Source organism: Dromaius novaehollandiae, chromosome 14 (assembly GCF_036370855.1).
Source record: "Dromaius novaehollandiae isolate bDroNov1 chromosome 14, bDroNov1.hap1, whole genome shotgun sequence".
NCBI classification, from domain to species: Eukaryota; Metazoa; Chordata; class Aves; order Casuariiformes; family Dromaiidae; genus Dromaius; species Dromaius novaehollandiae.
Genome location: NC_088111.1, coordinates 1538460 through 1559746, shown reverse-complemented (window position 1 = coordinate 1559746; position 21287 = coordinate 1538460). Strand labels below are relative to the sequence as shown.

Sequence of the window (21287 nt, the reverse complement as noted above, 5' to 3'; positions counted from 1 at the left end):
AATTCTCTTGAACTGCTGCATGAAATCAGCGGGAAGTGCTTAGGGGATGTTGTAGATGTTACCTTCCTTGTCGAAATCGGGCTTTTCAGGAGTCCGGTTCAAGTGTGCAGAGCAACGAGGGGGCATCCGCGGCTGCAGGACTTACTCGGGGAGGTAATAGAAGCAGATAGACACACAAACGTTGCTTGGAAAACATATGTCAATGCAAAGGTAGATCAGTCGCTGCCTCCCTGGACCTGCCGGATGAGCAAGGACAGAAACATGGTGAGAAGAAGCCTTTTGCAGCCCTGCAGGTAACTCCCTAGAGAGCCAAGCAGGCGGAAAGCCTCAGGGAACGGCTTTTCTCATCATTAGAGCTGGCGTAAAACAGAACGAGGGTGGCAAACACCGAACCCGGAGCATCGCAGGGGGCTGCTGCGTGTGGTGTTGTGCAGTGCAAGCGGGCTGGGTTGCTTGCGGGGGGGGGGAGCAGAGCCTTTCCCCAGCCAGTGCTGCAGCTTTCTGCCGGTGTAAGACAGCAGTCACTGAACAACGGGCTGATTTTGAAGCAGAGGTGACCTGTCCCAGGCCTTGGCAGCCTGTCCCAGGCCTGGCATGCTGGCACTCGTGCTGACTCGAGGTGTCTTTCGTGCAGCAGAGCCTGCTCCGCAACGGGAGACGCAGACAACTTACCCTCCCCTCGCCTGACCCAGAAGATGGATGTCTGTTCGCACAGGTTTTGGACAGCCTCCCCCAGGCTTTTCGGATCCACCTGTTTCCCTGCCGAAACGCCCAGGAACTCTCTGTAGTACTTGGTTTGGTTGTTGTGAAGCAGAGGTTGATCGACCTGAAAGGAACGGCCCCGTTAATTCCTCCCGAGACGCTTTGCTCCTCCCCACGCTGCCCTTCAGCCCCCCCAGCCCTGGTTTTAAAGGCATCCAAAGAGCAGTCTATATCTCAGCAGTGGCAGCAGCTTTCTCCCGAAGGCCTTCCCTTCCCACCGGGCTGCCAGGGATGCTCCTCTGGCCGGGGAGGCTGGAGGAGTCTCCCAGGAGAAGGCATCTGCCTGCGTTCACAGCTACTGTGACCGTCCTGCCTCTTTCTCCACGGACAGCAACAGCCCACACGAGGTGCGACAGAAGCCAATCTAGCATCATCGCCCTCTTTTACTTTCATTAGGGAGCCTCGCAGCCTGCCAGATGCTTTCTTCTCCTTGCATCTGTTTTGGTAAAACGGTCTCATGGGTCTTGTGCTCCTACTCTGCACTAGGCTAAACGCTGCTCATTGCTTCTTGGCTGGGCAGGGAGCAGGGGGCGAAGGGCAAGGGAGGCCCAAGGAGCTCGGAGGAAACCGAGAGCAGCTGGCAGGGGTGCCCAACACGGGGTCCTCTGTCTCCTTGAAACAGAATCCCTCCCTCCCTGTGCCATGAATCTGCTGGCAATTTGCTCAGAGGGTCTGTACACACGGTTTGCTCCAACTCCCTGCCCTGCGAATTGCTAACAAAACTCCCTTTGTTTTGGTTCCCCGGAATTTTGAGAGCAGGTAACAGAATACGGTTCCAGAAACGCCCTGCTATTCACAGTCCATGGGACGCATCTCCCTCCCCAGCCAGCGTTTCTGCTGTTTCTCACGGAAAACACGGTGTCAGTAAAACCGGGAGTCACCTGGACCCTCCCAGACCAGCGCGGCCGGCTCCCTCGGAGCCCAGCACGGAGAGGCAGAGCTCTGCTGCCGAGCAGGAAACCACAGCAACGCTCCTCAGAGCGGCGAGCGATGCAAACAGACCATCGCCACTGCTAGTCCTGGGTGGGAGAGCCCGTGCCCTCGTTCAGCTGCGGCTGGGACACGGGTGTGCAAGAATCTCCCAGTGCAAAACCAAACCCACCCAGAAAAGGGCCATCAGGCAGCCAGGGCTTGGTCCAGGACCCGACCCGTCCTCCCCTTCCACCCAGCCAACCCGGGGAACGGCCGCAGCAGGCGCTCACTCCTTGCTCGGACGCGTTGAGAGACGCCTGCACGTTGCGGAGGTCCCGGGAGTCCATCCTCCTCAGGTAGCACGCGTGCTGCTCCGGGGGCTTGTAGCACACGTAGCCCTGCAGGACGGAGCATCCCCGTTAGAACGGGCGACAGCCCACTCCCGGCCAGCTCAAACGTGGACATCCCTCCTTTTGTGCTGTGCTATTTCCCCCTAACGAGCAGCAGCCATCGCCGCTGCGCCCAGCCCAGAGCATCGCACCTCCTGAGCGGGCAGTGGCTGCTCGTCCCCGGTGGGATCCTCCAGCTCGGTTCAGCACTAATGGTGCAGAGAAACGAGGGAGCAGCTGCTATTTTCCTGGTCTGCACTTCGTGCTCCAGCCCCAGCAGCTTCCCCAGCTGCCCGCTCTGCCCCCAGCGCCAGCGAGGCAGGTAACTACCCCGACGCACTTACGTTCCTGCTGTCGTACAGCACGACGGTGGTGCGGTTGCTCTGCGAGGTCACGTAGTAAGTCACGGTGTTCCTGGACCTGTCCACGAGGGCTGACTGGTTCCCCAGGGAGACGACCTGCGGGACAGGCTGAGCACAGACAGGGCGAGGGCAGCACCAGCCATCAGCGTGTTCAGGTCCGTGCACATCTGCCCTCCCGCACCCCCCAGACACCTCCCTGGCCCCTGCCGCTTGCCCCAGTTGTTCAGCGACAGACGGGGCAAGCTCCAGCGGGAGGAGGGCAGGTTTGGGGCAGCCCCGGCTACCCAGCCTTGAACCGCGGCTGGGGAAGGGAAAGGACCGACATGCCCGGAATAGAAGCGCTAAGATGCTGCACCAGCATTTGAGCATCTAGCTGCAGGCATTTGCTCTGGGCTCATCCGCAGCCGGGTGCCGGCTAGCGAGGGTGCCCGGAGCTCCCGGGTCCCCGCCGCGGCCGCACACCAAAAGGAGCCGGAATCAGCTTCCCCGCCGGCCGCAGCTCGCTGCTCAGCAGCTGCCGGCTTCCCCCCTCGCTCCAGAGGCCACAGTGACGCATGGGAACTTGCCTGCTTAGCAAAATAGCAGCTCGAGTCTGTATTTACTAATGAATCACTGAAGTTGCTCTAATTTAAGCTATGGTTTCTGGCAGACGCGTTGCAGGGGGGAGGCAGCAGCTGCTCGGCTGCCGCCTGGAGCTCAGTGCCCCGGGGAGTTTCTGCAGACCTGATCTGCAGACTGCCTGCACGTTCCAGAGGGAGGGAGAAGAGGCCAAACCCAGCCCCGGTCTCAGCCCACTCGTCCCTCCAGGCAAGGGCTTCTGACACACGAGGGCTGCGTGCAGGAGGATACGTCCCTGCCTGGATCCGGATCCCTTACCTGGGCAGAGCTCTGGGAGAAGCTGAGCATCCCCGCGACGCTGATGCCAACAACTGCAAAAAACAAGGCAATGGACAAGATGATCCAGAATGTCCTGGACAGATTTTTGAATTGTGCTGGGAACCTCCTGTCCTGGGAGCCAAGGCAGAATAAGGAAAGAACAGGAGTTAAAATTGATGCTTTTGCAGTTTATCCTTCTGTGCTATAAAAAACACTGCTTATTCGTAAAGGAAATCGTTTGGGCATTCGCAGGACTACATGCAAACTGCTGGGGATGTCTGAATATAGAGACCGACCCACAGAACTGCCACAACACAGCAACAGTCCTGGAATAACATCACTTTTATCCCACAGCGACTGGAATTTTAGTTCTGACATCCCAGTGACGAGCACTCCTCCAGCTGGTCGTTTCCCTCGTGCGGACATTGCAAAACCTTTGAGGAAAGGCTGGAATAGGAAGCTCTTCATAAACGGGGGCTGCTGCTGCACTTTCATCATCAAATGAAATTATTTTGTTTCATAGCAGAAATTCCAGAAATAACCATCAGCATTTGAAGCAGTCCTGCGTGGGGCAATCCTACCTACTTCCTTGTCCTCCCATATACTTACTTCTATTTTATTTTCTGGATAAAATTGTTGCTTGATGCAAAACAAGCTGTTATTTGAAGTAAAAAAAAGCTTGGCATCGTGTTGATGCTTCTAATGGCTTGATGTAAAAATTACTTTAATTCTTACACTGAAACAACTGAATAACTTACTGGCCCATAAAGTCATTTTTACAAAGCAGAAAGGTGGCACTTTCCAAAACCATAACAGTACAGCCCACACTTAAAAAAAAAAAAAAAAAAAAAAAAAAGCTGTTTCTCAATCCTCTAAAGCATATAGAGAAATCTCATGATTTCAGGTGGTTGGATTTGCTGCAGTCAAACAATAAACAGGCTCTGCAAACCTGCTGGTCAGTTACAGGTCTTTTTTTGGTAAGGAGCAACTTATAAATACATTCCACCAAAAAAAGCAGCGAGTATTAAAGAAGTCAAAAACGCACAGCTGAAATCTTATCAATTCAAATGCAACAGAACCAGAACATTACAATAATTGGTAGATTTTCAATAGTGAAATTCCCTGAGGTGGGAAACAGGAAATATAAATAAACAAAGAAATCCAGCGAAGTCCTGTCTCCTGGCAGGTTCCTGGAGGCCTGTGGAGCACTTCGCACGTGCACACATCACCAGTGGCATCGCAGCACATCTGCTGTGATTCTCCGGCATGTCTAATTTGCCTGCTCTGCCCAGGCAACCTACCTTGCTCTAGTCATTTTATGCCATGTAAGTACGGACACTTACATGAAAATCCAGCTGAGAGACTCAGCTGCCTTAGAAGGAGCTGAGTTGTGGATTGCTGAAGTTGGCGATGGGCCCTGGAGAGGTGATGAACAAAATCTCACCAGGATCCATGGGAAGTGCAGGAGCTCAGCCCCTTGGAAAGAGGAATAGTCACCAAGCAAGCGCAGAGCCAGGACTCTGGGATAACCAAGGGCCCAGGGATACTCACGGAAGAGACGATACTGCTGGTGCTGTTACCACCCTCCATCCTCCACCTCAGATGAGGACCTTGCTCCTGCGGCTCTGCCTCCTGACAATACACAGGCTGTGCATGATCTTCAGCTCCAGACGTGCTTGGGAAGCCTAAGCATGCACCTGGAAACCTAAATACCTGTCCCTTACAGTCGCAGAAGCCTCCCGGTCAGGTGCTCCTCAACTCAGACCTGCATGGAAGGTGAAACCTTAGAGCTGCGACCTGGGGAGAGAAAGGGAGGGCTAAAACCCAGCAGTGCAGAGAGATGCTGTCGTTGGTATGAAAGCACTCTTCCTGCTTACCTTCCGAGCCAGCTGGAGGTATTTACGTAGACTACAACTGAAGCCTTTGTGCGTGCCTTCCCTGCTGGCACATGCTTGTAGTGGGATTGGATAAGTCTCATTAAGAGATGAAATGAATAGGGAAAACGTGGCAGCCTGCTCTTGTCATCAGTTATTTCTGCATTTCAACATGAACTTTGTGCTGTCAGAGCTCTGTGGGCTGAAGCCAACTGTTTATCCTGCAGACTAGCGCACTGCAAGCCTTGGCTGTGCAGACGTGCTCCTGTTCCACCTACGGATCTCACCTCGTTCAGATCCCAGGAAAGAGGGTGTGACACAAAGTCATTGTCACAACACCAGTTGCACTCAAACCAGCACACATTTCCAACGACAAGCATTACCTCGCAGGGAACACATTTCCGAGGGAGTCAGACCTTAAAATTATCCTAGTCGGTCTGGGAGCCCCTGTGAGAGCTTTGGATTATTGAGACCCGCCAGCCAGCCCGCCCAACAGAGGCAGGCCAAAGTTCAGCAGAATTGCTTTGTACACCATCTATCCAGGAAAGATCCAGCATTTGGACATCTACCAAACAAGCACGGCCCAAGACTGATCAAACAACCAAGGCAGCAGCTCATCCTCACTGCAGCACTAGCACTCCCCTTCTCTCCCCACTTGTCTTTGACTTACAGACGGAAACACACAAGAGGCCAAACTATTTAACTGGAAAATCACAATCTTGTTCTAGTATGTTGCTTCTCTGGGACATGAATTTAGACTGTGCATGAGCTGTTATATCAATATATTAGGACTACATGGATTCTACTGACAAATACATAATTGAAGGCTATGGCCAAAGAGAGTCAACCATCATTCTTTTTTAAAAATAGTAAGAAGGAGAACGTGAGACTGCAGCATGCCACACCGCCGCTGCTCTGAAGAAACGGAAGTGTTGAAACAGCCCAGTCACCAGACCTACTTCTGCAAAGTCAGAGACATTTCAGAGGAGCACAAAGCAGTCCCCTCCACTGCAACCCACCAGCTGATTTCTGCTGCAGTGAGGCTCAGCACAAGAAACTTGGAAAACCAGCTGTAACATACAAACAGAATATTCTCCCCCCAGAGATTTCTAAACAGACACACAAGAGGCACTTTCTTACTCTATGAAGGTTGCACCATGCTTATTCTAAGGCACAAAAATTAAGTAAAACCATCTATAAAATGTTGTTTGCAAAAGCATTGGTAAGAAGGGGAAAGCACTCTGCTCTCTAAGTAAGAGCATGACCCTGAAATACCAGCTCAGTGCTAAGAGCCAAGCACAGTTCTAGGCACCCAAAATGAAAAAAGTATGTATTTTTTTTTTGGTAAAATTGCATGTCAGGAGTAAAGATGATAAAGACTGGAGTCATATCCTTAACTCCTACAATTTCAACAAAGTACAGTTACATCCAAACACATGCAGAAGAGACTACAAAACAAGAAAAATGCCAGCGAAAAGCAGGTTCATAAGTTTAATGTGAATTCAAGTAGAGGGTCAAAAACCACTGGGAAGTTGATACAGAGATTTTTGAAGCATGATCGACACCTTCACCAATACATTTCGGTATACGTGGGGAACAGTGAATCGAGGTAATGGTTCCCTTGTACAGCGAACAGTTCTCAGCAGGAATGGTGTGCCGCTTCAACAAGGCTGAGCACCTCACCTGGAATTTACTACTTTACTTGACATGTTCTGAAATTGTAAGCACCAAAACTAGGAAGTGAATCAAAGAATGCATTGCTAAGTTAGCCCTAACCGCAGGCAATCCACTATGTCTATGTTACTTAAAGGAAAAGTTCTACCTGATGAGCATTTCTGTGACTTTCGTAAGCCTTCTAGGTGGAGACACAAACAAGGAAGAGATTATTCATGCTTCCTTACACAACTCCGAGTACAAATGAACAGTCTTTTACAAGATCCAGATAGTATTCTGGTAATACTGAAAGACATCATGAACTGCACAGTTATTGCCATACAAACAAGGTGGCAAGTTTACTTATTTCTAGTGTTCGAGTGGAAGGAAATGGCATCGAATACACTACTAGAGCTATTCAGCTAAACAATGGGAGATAAAGGAAGTTCAGCGTTTAAATTTAAACTGCCAGTAGTGTAATCTATGGACTAACAATACAGTACTTGCATATTTAATTTTTCCACTTACTTTTGTAATACAAAAGCTTTGAACTGTGGCCTTCAGTTCAGCCAGCATAAAAATCTATCCCATAGCCTGAGCTGTGCATCACTCAAAACCTATCTAAAGATGAAAATAAAATAATCACCTGAGCAGGCACTCTTTTTCAGACAAGTGACTGTTGCCAGGCCCCAACATCAGATACACGAGGAAGATGTTACAAGCAGGTATTTAAAGGAAGCACTGTGCTGTTATCACACTTAACCAGTACAGGTTTACCTCAGTGGGAAGTAGCGATGTGTACCATATTCATCCGTTGTAGACTGAGCCCTAATTCATATTCTACAAATAAAGCCAAGGCAAGCAATTATTTTGATGCTGAGGCAGCAGGGAAGCATAAGAAAATTTAGACTAACTTCATGTCTAATCAATCCAGTTATTTCTGGGAAGCAGTATTAGTGCAGGACCATCCTATGTGATTACATACTTTCCGCATTACCAAATGCAAAAGCTTACAAAACTTAAACCTATAGTGATCAGTGAAGTACATTCCTCTTATCCTCCCTTTTGGGAAGCAAGATATATTATCATATATTATACTTAAGTTTATATTTTAAATATATTCTGATATATATTTAGGATCAGGATAGTTCTTGTATGTACGTGTACTTTACATATACATCCAATACTTGGACAAATACAGTATACAGAAGATACCATTCGCATTTTGCACGTGGAATCATTCTAATCTGCATCACAAGTGCAATTTTTGTGATCAAATAAAGACAGATTTCAATTTCTTTGACCTGAGGTCACACTTGCAATGGGCTGCACTGCTAGAATGGGACCCAGTCTGAAAAACCAATCTAAGGCCAAATTCTAGTTACATCAGCCACTGCAAGCATTTCCAAACACAGCCACTGAGTAACTACACACTCGAAGAGTTATTTCCCTGAATAAACAAGACTGAGTTACACTCTGTCCACGAGAGGACATACTGTAAGCTGTTGGGTTCCTTTCCTCAGATCACTCTGCTCTACTTTCCTCAACTCAGTCTAGAAGACAATAACACCTAGTATCACGCATAGTTAGATATATGTATTACTTATAATAATAAAAAAGCCCCAAACCCACAAGACTTGAGTGACACCATAATGCCCTCTTCCTTTCAAAGTGCATTTTAGAAGACCAAGATGTAAACAAAAATCATACAGAGAGGACAGAAAGCTTAAAAAGCTAAGGGTGGCCAATTTCTGGTGGTATATTGAGTACGTTACTGTCACAAGGTGATTACTTAGGGCCCTCCTCAGGGTACCGCTTCAAAGGCTGTGAGAGTTTTGCTATTTAATCCCCCAGCGCTGGAAGGAGGTCAGCTATACTATCGACATAGTAATCGGGAACCAGGCTTTGCCTGGCAGGGCAGTCACTCTCCTGGTGACCTTTCACTTCTTCCAGCGTGGTGACTCCGGTGAGAGTCAGCAGAGTCGTGAGGCCGCAGTTGTTGCCCATGAGGATGTCGGTGTCCAGGCGATCTCCCACCATGATGGTACGAGCGGGGTCGATGTTGAACTCGCTGGCCACGCAATCGAACATGTACCGGTTGGGCTTGCCGACAATAAATGCCTCGCGCTCCGCTGCCGTCTCCACCGCTTTCACCAGACAGCCGGTCCCTGGAGACAGGATAGAAAACGATTGATTAGAGACCGCAGAAGACTCTCAGTACCCAGACGAGGAAGGGCAAAATCAACGGGTATTTCGGGAACACAGCGCCTCAGGTACGCAGAGGGAGAGGAATGACAACTGGTGATACCCGAGGCAGTGCGTAAAACCTGATCCACACGCAGGAGAGTGCATGGCCGCCCAAGCAAAGGCCGAGCGCAGCTTCCCCCGCTCTCAGGCACGAGGGCCCCAGCTTTGGGGACACCGTTTGCCCCGTGCTCCCCCCTCCCGCGGCACCGCCCGGGGCTCCCCGCACCGCGCACCGGGGATGGCGGCGCCGCCCTCGAGCGGCAGCCGGTGGTCGCGGTTGGTGCCCACGAGCAGGCAGCCGTCGCGCTGCAGGTAGCGCAGGGCCTGGCACAGCTTGGCGTAGCTGAAGTGCTCGTCGAAGCCCACGAGGACGGCGCGCACGGCGGGCTCCAGCGGCGCCCGGGCCCAGTCGGCGGGCGCGGGGCCCGGCAGGGCGGCGGGCCCGGGGCCCAGGTGCGGCACGCCGGCCGCCTCCAGCTCGGCGCCCAGCGCGGCGCTGCCCAGCACGTAGGCGGCGGCGCCGGGCGGCAGGGCCTGGCGCAGGTAGCGGGCGGCGCAGTAGGCCGAGCCGAAGACGTGGCGCGGCTCGGCGGGCGGGAAGCCGAGGCGCCGCAGCTTCTCCGTGTAGGCGCCGCGCGTGCGGCTGCTGTTGTTGGTCACGTAGCAGAGCCGCTTGCCCGCCGCCGCCAGCCGCCCCAGCGCCGCCGCCGCGCCCGCCACCGCCGCCTCGCCGCGCCACAGCACGCCGTCGCAGTCGAAGAGCAGCGCCTCGGCCGCGCCCAGCACGGCCCGCGCCGCCTCGCCCTCCAGCCGCCGGCACCTCCGCCCGCCGCCCGCCGCCGCCATGGCCGCCCGCGCGCCGCGCGCCCGCCCCCCGCCCGCCCCCATTGGCCGCCCGCCGCCGGCCGCCCGCGCCCCCATTGGCCGCCGCCGAGCCCCGCCCCGCCCCGCGGCCGCGGCGCCGGCCGGCTCGCGCCGCTCCTCCGGCCGCGGGCGGTGGGGGGGAGGGGAATGTCACCTCTCTCTCTCTCTCCCCCGCTCTCATTGGCCAGCCCGCCTCACAGGCCCGCCCGCCGCGCGCTGCCATTGGCCGGCGGGCGCGCCCGCCCCAGGCGCTGCGCAGCCCATTGGGCCATCGAGCCCGCAGCCCCGCCCGCTCCCGGGGTCACGAGAGAGACCCTCAGGGTCGCGGAGGGGTCAAAGGTCACCAGGGGCCGGTTGGGGGGCGGGGGTCGAGCACCGGCGCCGCCGAGGGGTGCCTGGACCGCTGCGCGCGGTCGGAACCCCCGAGCTGGGGCGCCGTTTCCCGCCGAGCCCCTGAGGCGGCCGGTCCCGCGGCACACGCGGGCCTGTTGTTATGACGACACGGCCGTAAAGCCGCCATCTTGGCGGTGCGGCTCGTTGCGACATGGAGGCCGCGATGGCAACGAGCGCGGGGCCGGCGGGGCTTACGGCAGCCGCGGCCGAGGCGCGGGAGGGGGCGGCGGCCGCTGGCTCCGGCCCTGCCGCGGCCCCCGCCGGCCCCGCCGCCTTCCTCAGCCTCCCGGCGCCCTTCGGCGAGGAAGGTACTGGCGGGACGGGGTGGGGTGGGGCGGCGCGGCCGGGGAAGCCGGGGCCGCGGCCGGAGCCCCCCCGGGCTCGGCTGGTTCGAGGGCTTCCGGCGGGGCCTTCTCCCTGCCGCCCCCTCCTCCGTGCCGCGCAGGCTGCAGCCCGCGGCCCCGCCGGCGGTACCCCCCGCGCCCCTCTCCAGAGAGCCGTCCCGCTGCCGGGGCAGCGCAGCTGCGCCCCCCGCGCCCCCAGCCCTTTCCTCCCTCGCCCGCAGGTTTTCCGCAGCGAGCGCGGAAAAAGTTTTCGGCGTAAAGTCTCGTACGCGATACGCGCTGTGTTTGTTCAGAGCTAACGACTCCGCTTCACACTGCAGACGAAGATGATGTCCACAAGTGTGGCCGCTGCCAGTCAGAGTTCACCTCCTTGGAGGAGTTCGTGCAGCACAAATTGCAGAAGATCTGCCAGCGCGCTCCGGAAGCTCTCGCTGCTGCCTCGGCAGGTCTTCTCAACCAAGAAGTACAAAAGGTGGGAGCAGGCTTCTCCCCAAGCTGCGGCCCAAAATAGTTAGGATGCAATGGGCTGTTGGGTTAGAGGGGAGAGAAAATAACATGATAGTTTTAAAAGGAATAAAACTCTTCTACTAAAACATTATCTCTTACAACAGGCTGTTTCTTCTGTTGAGGAGTCTATAACTGTTGCACATATAGTTGTTGAAGCATCTTCGACAGCAGAGGAAATCAGTAATGCATCAGCTATAGTAGGTAAGCGTCGAGATACTTGCTTTTGTATCCCAGCTGTGTTAGTAGTGTGTCCTCTTGTGTTTGATTTGCATTGTCATTGGTAGATGAAATGTCATAGGGTTCGGACTTAGACATTATCTTCAAGAGGTAACAGAAAGGCTTCCCTAGGCCACCTCCGCGATCCTCACCTAGCTGAGATTTAACACAGCTTAGATTTAAATCTCTGTTCCAGAAATGTCAGTTTTAATACTTTTATTGTAACACTGAGAACTTTATAAAAAACTGTTCCAGTTTTGAAGTACCTGTTTCTCCTTCCTGGTTTGTAAAATCCTGAAACAATAAGTTGATCCAGCCACGCAGAGCTGTCTCCTGTAAAGAACATAACTGTCTTCGTATCCTTTCCCTAGGTAGTGGGCACATAAAAGAAGTCATTGTTGCAGGAGACCATGTTTTTGAAAACCCAAATGGTAGCGTTGATGGGGAAGTCACTGAAGATCAAGGCAATCCTGATGATCAGGAGCAGGATATTTCCACAGAACTGATAAAGGTTAAGCTTCTGGTTAATAAAGAAGGCCGATATGTGTGTGAATTGTGCCAGAAGACATTTAAAACAGTAAGTGTAACTTTTACTGTGTTCTGGTTAGCAAGCCGTTTGGGTTGGCTGTATGTTGAGGTATCTGAGGACTTGATAAAAGGTGTGTTTTTTGGTTGCATGCTGTGCTTTCAAAAGTAAAGTTCTGATTTCAAAAGGAGTATTTATGTTTTATGGTTGAAATGTTAACTCCTTAACTATTTGGAGCATCTTTTAAAATAAATTCTTACCCTAGGCCAGCATCCTCAAAGCTCACATGATCACTCACAGCAGCAGAAAGGACTATGAATGTAAACTCTGTGGAACTTCCTTTAGGACAAAAGGGTCTCTGATTCGACACCATCGGCGTCACACTGGTAAGACACTACTCTGAAATAAGAGCTCCTTATTGCTGGAATGCAAGTGTGTGGCTCTTCAGCTTGCTGTAGAGTAGAATATGCTGCTGCTTTCCCTCTTTCGCTGAGCTGAGAACATCAGACTCCCTGATGTGGGGGGTGCTGGGAGGTAATGCAAGGCTAAGCGTAGTCACCTTGCTGCAAAAAGCTGGACGGTGTTCTTCTGGAAGTCCACAATACAGAACTAATACCGGTTAAAGCTAATTTGATGCTATTGTTTTGAGGCTATTGTTTTGATGCATGCCATTTCCAGATGAACGACCTTACAAATGCAAGAAATGTGGGAAAAGCTTCAGGGAATCTGGAGCTTTGACTCGACACCTGAAATCTCTGACACCTTGCACTGAAAAAATTCGCTTCAACATGAACAAAGAAATAGTAGTCAATAAAGATGATTTGCCAGCAGGTCAGTGATGCTGTAAATACGTGCCTTGTGTCTGATAAAACCAAGTGTGTTGCTGGTGCTAGAGCTATAAATTCTTTTTTGTTTAAGAAAAAAATATTGCTATGATATTGAGTTTATATCTTTCATACAGGAAAAAGTCGTTTTTGTATACAGATCTCAACTATTAACTTGAAGTGCATGTACCCAGGCATAGACTTTGAAGAATATTTGAGAATCTGGTACAAAGATGTTTTTAACACGCAACTGTTTTTTGGATTTTGTTTTTCCTTTTTGGATCATATGAAACTTATTTAGAAAATGAAACATGTCACTGTCTAGAACAATGCATGCGAGAAGGTATACTCTGTAGAAGCAGAGAGCAATCATTCTGCCATATCTGTATTCCAAGATGCGTTTTTGTAGGGCGCAGCAAATTGAAGTAAGCCAAATGATTCATTCTGCTGCTTTTCTTGAAGGATCCTGTAGTTCAAACACAGACACAGTTTCGTCAATTGCAAGTGAATCGATTGAGGCCTCACCTGTGATTCATCTAGTGACAGACGCAAAAGGCAATGTCCTTCATGAAGTTCATGTCCAAATGCAGGAACTTCCTGTTGTTGATGCAAAGTCCCTGGACCAAGATGTGAGTGTCATTTCTCTTGAATACCTTTCATGTGTTTTATGCAAGACATATTTTGAAATATTTCACCTTGTAAACAACACTTTCTTAGATGCTTAGAATATATGTGTGCTGGAAATAAATGGTTAAATAGGTTCCTTTTTCATCAGAAAACCAAGGTGGCAAACTGCTGGCTCTAACCATTTCTGGCAATCTGTCAAAAACGAGACTTAGCAGTATCTGTATAGCATGCAGGGGCACGCATAGGGTTTTCCACCACACACTGGATGATGTATAAGTTGAAAGAGTGTTTTTGTTGACCATGCCCTTGTACGTGTCTCCACGGTAGGAGTAAAGGCTTATCCCTTGAGCTGAATGTTTTCAGACTATAGATTCGCTTTGTCTTCCTCTCCAGTCCAGGCTTATTCCCTTGTTGCTTTTATCCTATATCACAACATTGGTCATCTTGGTAATAATTACTGTCATAGCAGAAAGGCTGACTTTGAGTTTGCTGTACTTACCGTTGGACTGTTTATTCCTTTAGCCGTCACAGCCTGAGGAGCAGCCGTGCGAGGGGGAAGTGAACAGTGAGAATCTGCTGAGGCAGGCCATGAGGAATTCCGGCATCGTGATAGAGCGAGTCGCTATGGAGGAAATGCAAAAGCCAGATGAACCTGCTGTAGCTGCTACAGAAGAACTAGAAAATGAAGTGATGGAAGCAGAAGAGGAGCCATGTGGGGAACAGTGTGTTGAAATAGAACAACCAGAGTCTGTATGTTTGTACTTCGCTTTGTAAATAGGTTAACTTTTTTTTTTTTTATCTTCTGTGCCTGCACTTGGTTGTGAAGAGTAGCATTAGCCTGATCACCCTGCACGTTATCCTCAGTGCATCTCTCCGTATGCCCATGTCTTTATGTCAAGGATAACAGGATTTTTAGAGTTATGTTTTTCAAATATGCTGCAAGTGTGGTGTTCGTGCTCTCTCTCCTATTTGATAACATAAACTGCTTTCTTGTCTAAACTGGTGTATTTAATAGGAATTTGGTTAGCAACACACCACTTAAAAAAAAGGCTTATGTTGTACTTTTTTTTTTCCCTAATAGACAGATACAGAAAGAACAAATGGATGCAAAAGTTACATTTGTCCTCACTGTAGTGAAGCCTTCAGTGAAGCTACATCCCTTGAAACACACATCAAAGGACACTTAGGTAAGGTCCTACTGCATATGCTGTTGTCTAAAATGTACTCTGTCTTACTACGGTCTGAAATGTAGTACAGCTTTCTTTGTTTCAAATTCTTTATCTTCACAAGGAATAATACTTCAGCCATGCAAATTCAATTGATGCTTCAGCCATGCAAATTCCATTGATGCTTAACACACAATGTTGAAAAGGTTAGAGCAGTTGACTTTTGTTAAGCTAAAGAGAAATATACAGGAAGGAAAATATAAAGGAAATATAAAGAAGGTCCATGTTCCAGGGCCTGCTGTGGAGTGAACGCTGCATTCCTGGAAGTAAAATTTTGTGGAGGGGCCCATAAAAAGGGTATTGAGACAGAAGAGGTTGATAGGCTGGAACAGCTCTTTGAAAGGTACTAAAGGCCACAAGAGCAATGTTTGAGGTGAACTCATTTTGGAATGGGATGAAGGCCATACGCTCAACTCAAAACATCACTTCCCTCCTTCTCCAGGTTAGAATCCTGCAAGAACTTTGTTCTCCTGGCATGTACTGGTATGCATCTGGAAAGGGCTTAACTGCATAAGAGGGCAATGCAGTTGGCAGAGGGACAAGTTTTTTCCCTGCCTTCTGCTTCTGTTGAGAGAAGGGCCTCTGTGACCTCTTCAGCCATCAGCTAGCTGTGATCTTTACAGACAGCAACACCAGGAACGGGCTTAAGACAAGCTTTGCTTCCTGTAAGACCTGAAGTGAATAACAGCACCATTTTTATTAGCCTGATAATTTTGACCTGAGCTGCTGCTGCTGGTGGGTAAAATTGCTTTGATTTCTTACCGTGTAATGACAGGGTATTTCAGTTCCTCTGACATTGAGTGGTGCTATTTGGGTGCAGCAATGACTGCAGAATTTTCTTGTTTTGATACTGCTTTCTGTCCCTCATCAATCAGGTGCTGCATTTTCTCTCTCTCTAGATTACAAGCCTTTTAAGTGCGAGGAGTGTGGCAAAGAGTTCACGAAAGGCTATCTGTTAAAGAAGCATCAAGAAGTGCACGTGAATGAACGACGTTTCCGCTGCGGAGAGTGCGGCAAGCTCTACAAGACCATTGCACATGTCAAGGGGCACCGCAGGGTGCATTCCGATGAACGGCCTTATTCCTGTCCAAAGTGCGGCAAGCGTTACAAGACAAAGGTGTGCGCCCTTCAAAACAAGCTTCCTTTCACACTTTTCCTTTCCAGAGCTGTGTTTGGGAGAAGTTAGCAGGCTTTGCTGTTGAAAAAAATATATGCCTCAGTTCACTTGCCTTTGATAAGGGCAGAAGCTCCAGAAGGTGCTTTTGTTTTAGTGAGGAAAAGAGGAAGGGTCTTAATAAATCTTTACGTTTGGGAGGAAACTGTTCCTCCGTGTATGAAAAATTTACCTAAAAATAATGCAAACACATCTTTATCATGTTGTAGATGAGAAGAAGCCCTCAAAGATGCTGACTGTCACATTGAAAGCAAAAATACTGCTTGCCTGAGTTTGTCATTTAGCTGCTCTTCTGTTGCATCTCTTTGTACAGAATGCCCAGCAAGTTCACTTCCGTACACATTTGGAAGATAAACCTTACGTATGTCAGTATTGCAGTCGGGGCTTTCGGGAAAAGGGCTCACTGGTCCGTCACATCCGCCATCACACGGGTGAGAAGCCTTTTAAGTGTTACAAGTGCGGACGAGGGTTTGCGGAGCATGGCACTCTCAACAGGCACTTAAAGACCAAAGGTGAGAGATGGCAGTGTGTGTGTTCTTTTTTGATTTGGTTTGCACAAGCTGCTTTTTGTCTGAATGGTAATGATTTTTTAGGGTGGAGTTAAATGACCTAATGACCTCCATACATGGCTGTTTGTTTACCTGCATTGCAGCTGCATCAGAAGAGGAGATGCATTTTTTTTTTATTTTAGATCTACATTAATGAGTATTTCTGCTGTGACATTTCTGATCAAAAATCATGCTGGACAAGTAACTGCAGAGCAGTTCTAATATAAAAGCTGGATAATCTAAACAAAGAGGAAGATAACCAAAACAATTTCTATTAAGCATCTAACCACAGGAGCACTGTGGACTTTCTGCTCCAAATTCTGCCTTAAGTGGTCTCTGAAGTATAGCTGCTGCCCTAAATGGGGAAGAGAGACCCTATATTGTACTAGAGTCTCTGTCCTGAATCTTGAAATGGTTCTGTTCCAGGGCTATAAACAAAAAGGGAGAAAATGAACATTTTTAGAAAGTAATGCCAGAAGGAGCTTGATTTCTGTGTTGCGGAAGAGGTGAGAAGACTCAGCAAAACTTAGGATTTAGCACATATTGCTATGGTTAAACTTGCCCATTGGTTTCTTGATGTTAAATTAGTATTTTTTATATGAAATCCTGTAAAAACATGAAATAATGTTTTGCTAGGAAGATGCCTTAAGTACACTAAGTACTTACAGATAATCCTCTCTGATCAGATTAGTGGTGCTGGGGTTGCTTGTCTTGTTTAGCTTGTACGCATGGATTTTCAAACTTCTTTAGGTAGTGATGATGATGTACAGAGACTGTAAAGGACCATACATGCTTACTGGGGGGAAAAAGAATTTCCTGAGTACATGTTGAAATTATATGCATCAGCAGAAATTAAGTATACTACTTAAAACTTACGAAAACTCTTAAATCTATTGTATGTTTCTTACATATGGCTTTTGAAGTCCTATGTGACTTTACACATCTGGATTTACTTGCGTATTTCTTGAAATTGCACTGTACAGTTGCTCTACTTGAGGCTCAGTTCTTTGGTGTAGCATGGGCCTCTTCTAGGCCATTATTTGGCCTGTGCTGGTAGGATTAGAGACTGTTGTCTAACTGCTGGTCATTTGACAGTGGCATTCTGTTAAAGGGACCTCATTAGTGCTGCTTAGTACTTGGCAGGTACTCCTGATATCTGATTTGGTTACGGAAAGTTTTGTTTTTCTGGCATTTTTGGAATACCATTCAGGTGGCTGCCTGCTTGCTTTGAAGGAGGTTGAAGAAGTGATGGTGTCTGAGGAGAGTCAGTCAGCTGACAACCTAGCTGCAACGGTCATTTCCGAAGATCCTCATACAGTTTTGGTAGAGTTTTCTTCAGTGGTGGCAGACACTCAGGAATACATCATTGAGGTAAGAAGTAGGGCAGAGAGTAGTGTTGTTCTGAACTTAGCACAGTGTTTTGTCAATTAAAAGCTGCACAGATGTGCATATTTCTCATCTGGACTTCTTGGAAAAGGTGAAATAGGATCTAACTAGTGCTATCCCTGCCTGTGTGATCCTAGAAAAAAGTGGGAGTAATTTTGCTCAGAAAGACACCCTCTGGAGCATACTTCCTTTCCCTCCAGAAGTCCTGCATGTGAGCGAGGCAGAAAAATGAGTGTAGGGAAGATTGGCAGCAGTGAATCAGAAGGTTCAGACACTGAAAACTTCAGACTATTCTGGATTTTCTGCCCTCAGACATTTCCTTCAACTTTCCCTCAACTCTCACCTACCCTTTTCTCCTGTCTCTATTTAGCTTATTTTGTCCAAAATAAACTCAGTTGTTTTTAACTGGCTGCAGCTGCCAGAAGCAACTGAATGATGCATTTCCCTTTTTCCCTCCCTATGACAAAGAGCCAGCTCCTATCTGTGCAGGATATAACACAGTCCATCTGTCGAGTCCCTTTAGTACTGCCATAGTAAACACTGTGGCTGCTACCAATAGGAGAAGAATCTGCCAGTCGGCAAGGTCCTGCTGAGAGAGGATGTTCTTTCGGCTATTTGTGAGCACTCTGCACTACTTTTAAGTAGATCTTCATAATGGGATTTGGAGGGAATTTCAGGGAGTTGTTGTCTTTAGAGAAGTTACTGCAGCATGGAGGGGGAAAACAGGAAGATTTCTGTAGAAGATCTTATTGTATTACATCTTGGAAGTAAAAGATTTTTTATAATCTAAAAGAGGAATCATATTTTGTATTTCAAGACTGCTACTGAAGACATGGAGACCAGTGAAGCTGCTGAAATAATAGAGGGAACAAGACATGAGGTAAAGCAGACACACAAACTACTCTCTTTGGGACCTCGCTGTAGATAAAATGAATTGCTTTTAGTGTCTGAAAATCATGTTACATAAACCCAGCCTCATGTAATTCATTTACCTACAACTGTAATTTTGCAGATCTGTCTCTGTAAAAAATATAATACTGGCCGTACTGGATTTTACCAAAGGTCTGACCCCATTTCCTCTCAGCAGTGGTGACTAGTAACTTGCATAGCTCTAATACACAAGAGCCTACCTGCTGGGTAAACAGAATCGTACATTAACGCTTCAACCTTTGGGAAATGATTCTCTTAAGGAACTCCTGAATGCTAGAAATAGTCATGGTTGTTGCAGAATCAGAGGCTGGCTAGTCTCCTGAATTGTAGTTCATGGAGTTTGAATGTCTGGGTGCGCGCCGTCAAGATTTTCCTATAAACCGAAGTTTGACTTACTGGAGGAAATACCCTCTTGGCAGAACACCTTAAGTGACATGAGGTGCGACCTGTTTTAGGAATGTCCTGTTCTCGGGGTGATAATGAGAACTGCAGTGAATGGCTGGACTAAGCTGGAATTAAATGCTGCTTTTTTTTTTTTTACTGCACTGTTTGTCATCAGACACTGTTTATACCTATGCTAATTTTCTGTACTTTTAACACATTACAACAAATCATGAAATAACCTGGCCTTTTTTCTCTGAATGTAGGTTGACAGCCACATTATGAAGGTTGTACAACAAATAGTAAATCAAGCAAACTCTGGTCACCAGATCATCGTACAGAATGTTACAGTGGCAGAAAACTCTGAAGTAACCACAGATGCTGCAGACACAATCACCATAGCGACCCCCGAAAGCCTCACGGAGCAGGTCGCTATGACACTGGCTTCTGCCATCGGAGAAGGAGCAGTGCTGACCACAGAGGGTAGCATTGAGACAGAAGAAGCAACAGTGACAATGGTCGCATCCGAGGACATTGAAATAATGGAACATGCAGGGGAGTTTGTGATCGCCTCCCAGGAGGGGGAGGTGGAAGTCCAGACTGTGATTGTATAATGAACAGCATGCAGTGAATGACAGACCTTAATATAAAACTTACTCTTTTTCTCCAATTTGGGGAATTTGATCAGTCCTAAGTTTGCCGTTATAATTGTTCACAGAGCAAGGGAATGAATGCTTCTATAGATAAGTGACTTAACAGGATGGTACAGCCCTGAAATGTTTTCTGTTTAAAATGGAAATAACAGTAGTTAAAAGCCTCTGCATGGTTATACTGTGGAAGTGACTGATATGTCATATTTGACAGTCTAACTCAGTATTTTGTACAGCTGCCTCAAATAAAGGACTATCCTTTGCAAAGCATTTACCTCTGACCACAGGACAGTAGTGTTCTGGTGTTTAAAAGAATTCAGAAAGCGAAGCAAGTATGTTGTGTCTCATAAGAGACTACATAACTTAATCATATGCATTAAAATAAAACAAGAAAACCAAACCTAAGGACTTCTGGTGTGAATTCACCACCACTTGAACACTTTCATGCCTTTAACCTCACTACTTTAGTCCTCCTAAGGCATGGTACTGCAGTTTTTTAGTTTTTTTTTTTCCCTGGACAATTAGCCTTATGTACTGGTCTATGAAAGAATGCATCATTGTACCCTTGCAATGCCAAACAGGCTACTCTGAGAGCTAGCCTGTTGGTGTGTAAAGCCATACTGTACATGAATTTTTTTAAAATCATATGCAGATTTTTAATTGCCTATTGTACAGATTCAGCATGTAAATAAATACATTTATAAAAATAAAGTTATTTAAAGTTCTTCTCATATTTTTCCAATGTCTGCTGTATTGAGTTTATGACCCAGAGAATAATTTCTGGAAGAAGATAATGGGGCCAGTTACCATTGTGCTTAATCATTGGGTGAGTCAAACACATTGTTTTTCACAAAACAACCACAAACTTCCATACTGCAGAGAACTTTACAGCAATTTGTGGTTAAAGTCTGAGGTGGGGGGGTTTCAGAAGGGCACCTGCATAGACATCATTTACTTCTGTCTTCCATCCTCAAGGTAGATTGTTTTCTTGAGGGATGCTGGTAAGTGCCTGTCAGAGTTCACCCAGACAATGCCAGCACAGGACTGGAAGGCTGTGCTACCGCTATGCTTTTAAAGTGGCCTGTCTAGTGACTGCAAGCAGACAGCCCTAGAAAAAAAGTCTCAAAAACCGTAATTTCCCCTGCTGCAAAATGGCCAAAATACAAAGAGATACCTGAGACATGGTTGAATTTCTCACTGTAAGCAGATGCTAAACAATGGCATGAAGATGAGGAAGGCCAGAGGGATTAAGTTTGTTATCTGCTGGGATTACGTATTGCCACAGTTCAGCAGCAAATTTCTAATACTGGTCTCAGGATGCTGAAATTGTCTAAAAGTCTACCATTTTAGTGCCTCTACAGCTGAAATAAAATCTTTGAAAGAGCTGAAGATGGGTGTCAAAAAGAGCTTTAGCAGATAAGTAGTAGTGCTTCTACTATTTTCCTTTCTGAGATCAAGGTGTTCTATACTAGTTTGAATGTGTAGTAGAACAACATTGATTCCACAGGTTAAGATTCTGCCAGTAATCATGTTTCTTCAGTTAAATGCTTGTAACTTATGCCACACATTGCTAACAGTAATGGGTTAATCATTTGCCAAATGTAATGGTACTTACA

At 48.0% G+C, this 21287-nt stretch overlaps 3 protein-coding genes and 1 long non-coding RNA gene across 5 annotated transcripts; 1 reads left to right on the top strand and 3 right to left on the bottom strand.

Moving 5' to 3' along the window:
* Nucleotides 1–96: 96 nt before the first annotated feature.
* Nucleotides 97–3623, bottom strand: BRICD5 (BRICHOS domain containing 5). Of its 2 annotated transcripts, XM_064520028.1 has the most exons (5): nt 3302–3623; nt 2408–2533; nt 1965–2072; nt 673–826; nt 97–236 (listed from the first exon to the last, which is right to left on the bottom strand). In XM_064520028.1, the coding sequence occupies exons 1-5, from the start codon at nt 3329–3331 to the stop codon at nt 142–144; spliced, it is 513 nt and encodes a 170-aa protein (XP_064376098.1). In that variant the 5' UTR covers nt 3332–3623; the 3' UTR covers nt 97–141. The 2 variants fall into 2 exon arrangements, with proteins under 2 accessions (XP_064376098.1, XP_025959767.2); XM_026103982.2 differs by lacking the exon at nt 3302–3623 and having other exon boundaries at nt 2408–3221.
* Nucleotides 3624–6652: 3029 nt separating this feature from the next.
* PGP (phosphoglycolate phosphatase) lies at nt 6653–9952 on the bottom strand. Its single transcript, XM_026103976.2, has 2 exons — nt 9309–9952; nt 6653–8996 (listed from the first exon to the last, which is right to left on the bottom strand). The coding sequence occupies exons 1-2, from the start codon at nt 9919–9921 to the stop codon at nt 8671–8673; spliced, it is 939 nt and encodes a 312-aa protein (XP_025959761.2). The 5' UTR covers nt 9922–9952; the 3' UTR covers nt 6653–8670.
* A 478-nt stretch (nt 9953–10430) lies between these two features.
* On the top strand, nt 10431–20404 carry E4F1 (E4F transcription factor 1). The gene is made up of 14 exons (XM_026103975.2): nt 10431–10640; nt 10997–11148; nt 11288–11384; nt 11771–11976; nt 12191–12311; nt 12604–12756; nt 13212–13378; nt 13899–14126; nt 14458–14563; nt 15502–15719; nt 16090–16288; nt 17535–17695; nt 18528–18590; nt 19288–20404. Exons 1-14 carry the CDS (start codon nt 10484–10486, stop codon nt 19633–19635), a joined length of 2376 nt encoding a protein of 791 aa, XP_025959760.1. The 5' UTR covers nt 10431–10483; the 3' UTR covers nt 19636–20404.
* LOC135329913 (uncharacterized) lies at nt 10943–13940 on the bottom strand. The gene is made up of 2 exons (XR_010391557.1): nt 13876–13940; nt 10943–11202 (listed from the first exon to the last, which is right to left on the bottom strand). It is a non-coding gene; the product is annotated as an uncharacterized LOC135329913 (long non-coding RNA).
* Nucleotides 20405–21287: the final 883 nt, after the last annotated feature.